The 1,812-nt window shown below is 54.0% G+C and overlaps 1 protein-coding gene across 1 annotated transcript; it reads left to right on the top strand.

Annotated features, from left to right (window-relative positions):
* Window positions 1-201: 201 nt before the first annotated feature.
* On the top strand, window positions 202-1,070 carry LOC113942342 (protein brambleberry-like). The gene is made up of 2 exons (XM_027633481.1): window positions 202-629; window positions 730-1,070. The coding sequence occupies exons 1-2, from the start codon at window positions 517-519 to the stop codon at window positions 890-892; spliced, it is 276 nt and encodes a 91-aa protein (XP_027489282.1). The 5' UTR covers window positions 202-516; the 3' UTR covers window positions 893-1,070.
* Window positions 1,071-1,812: the final 742 nt, after the last annotated feature.

The raw sequence follows: 1,812 nt of genomic DNA, 5'->3' as shown, positions 1-1,812 counted from the left end.
CATGGGATGGGTTTGGGGATTTGGGAATGGATTTTGGTCACAGAATCATGGGATGGATTTGAGAATGGATTTTGGTCATAAAATCATGGGATGAGTTTGGGGATTTGGGAATGGATTTTGGTTAGGGAATCAGGGGATGGGATTGGGGATTTGGGAATGGATTTGGGGATTTGGGAATGCATTTGGGTCATAAAATCATAGGATGGGTTTGGGGATTTGGGAATGGATTTTGGTCAGGGAATCAGGGGATGGGATTGGGGATTTGGGAGTGGATTTTAGTCATAGAATCATGGGATGGATTTAGGAATGGATTTTGGTCATAAAATCATAGGATGGGTTTGGGGATTTGGGAATGGATTTTGATCAGGGAATCATGGGATAGATTTGGGGATTTGGGAATGGATTTTGGTCATAAAATCATAGGATGAGTTTGGGGATTTGGGAATGGATTTTGATCAGGGAATCATGGACTGGGTTTGGGGATTTGGGAGTGGATTTTGACCACAGAACCACAGGATGCGTTGGAAGGGCCTCCTAAACCCTTTTTTCCCCAACCAGGCGACACCAGAGCCAGTCACGAACACCGGGAAGCGCCGGGAGCCCAATCCCTGCATCCCGAGGGCCACCACGTGAGCTCCGACCACCCGGGCCGTCCCTTCCCCAGGGCCTGGTGTCACCCCAGCGTGGGCTGTGGCCTCCTGGGGGGGCTGACGGGCCTGTCCCCTGCAGGTCCCTGCTGTCCCCACGCTCCCCGTGCCGGGCGCTCACCAGGGCCGGGCAGCGATGCCGGAAGAAAGCCATTCCCGGGAAGGACTTGTGCCACATCCACGCCTCCGGCAGCAGCTCAGCCACGGATTCATCCCCTGGTTTTGACCCTCCACCCCCTCCCTGAGGGCTTTTAAACCCCTTTTTTTCTTTTTTTTTTGGCTCTCCCAGATCCTGGCGGAGAACACACGGATGCCGTCGGATGTGGGTTCGGGGCAGAGGCTCCTTGTCCTGCCAGTTTTAGGTCATTTGCATATATTTGGTTATTTGCATATATTTTAATAAACGCCACATTTCCAGCTGGAGTCTTTGCCACTCTGGTCCCCCCTTATCCCATGGGATCATCCCCATGTGCCAAGAGCCAGCAGCGAATCCCTTGGCTGCCGTCCCTGTGCCGTGGAATCCCGATCCCCTTCCCGTTATTAGGCCTAATTCCAGGTAATTAGCGCAGCTCATTAACAGCTCACCCTCCTCTTGGACACCACCACGGTGGCTCCTTCCTACCACCTAATTTGGGATCCCTTTGGGATACTCCGACCTTCCCGCCCCTCCCTGCCCTGGGCGTCCCGCGCCACTCCCGGCACGGGGCAGGAATGTGGGAGCTGCTCCCTGGGCTCCTGGTTTTTTTCCCTTTGGAATTGTCCCTGTCACCCCCCCAGCCCCGTCCTCTGCCCCAGCAAAGGACAACCCTGAGTTGGAAGAGGATGATCCCGGTGATCCCGGTGCCGTCACTTCCTGGCGTTGGCGTAGTTGGCGTCGAACCAGGCACAGGTTTCCTTCACGGCTGCGGAGGGAGAAGGTGGGATTGGGAATGGATTTTGGGTCATAAAATGGGATGGGGTTGGGGGTTTGGGAAGGGATTTTGGTCCCAGAATCATGGGACGGGACTGGGGATTTGAGAAGGGATTTTGGTCAGAGAATCATGAGATGGGTTTGGGATGGATTTTGGTCGTGGAATCGCGGGATGGGTTTGGGGAATGGGACTGGATTTTGGTCATAAAATCATGGGATGGGTTTGGGGATTTGGGAATGGATTTTGGTCACAGA

Source organism: Corapipo altera, unplaced genomic scaffold (assembly GCF_003945725.1).
Source record: "Corapipo altera isolate COAL_440 unplaced genomic scaffold, ASM394572v1 121832, whole genome shotgun sequence".
Lineage (NCBI taxonomy): Eukaryota > Metazoa > Chordata > Aves > Passeriformes > Pipridae > Corapipo > Corapipo altera.
Note: the sequence above shows the minus strand (reverse complement) of the source record. Positions and strands in the feature narration are given on the sequence as shown.

Coding starts and splice junctions, on each gene's coding strand:
- LOC113942342 (XM_027633481.1), top strand. CDS start 517: ATGCGTTGGAAGGGCCTCCTAAACCCTTTTTTCCCCAACCAGGCGACA. Junction 630..729: donor TGCATCCCGAGGGCCACCAC/GTGAGCTCCGAC, acceptor TGTCCCCTGCAG/GTCCCTGCTGTCCCCACGCT.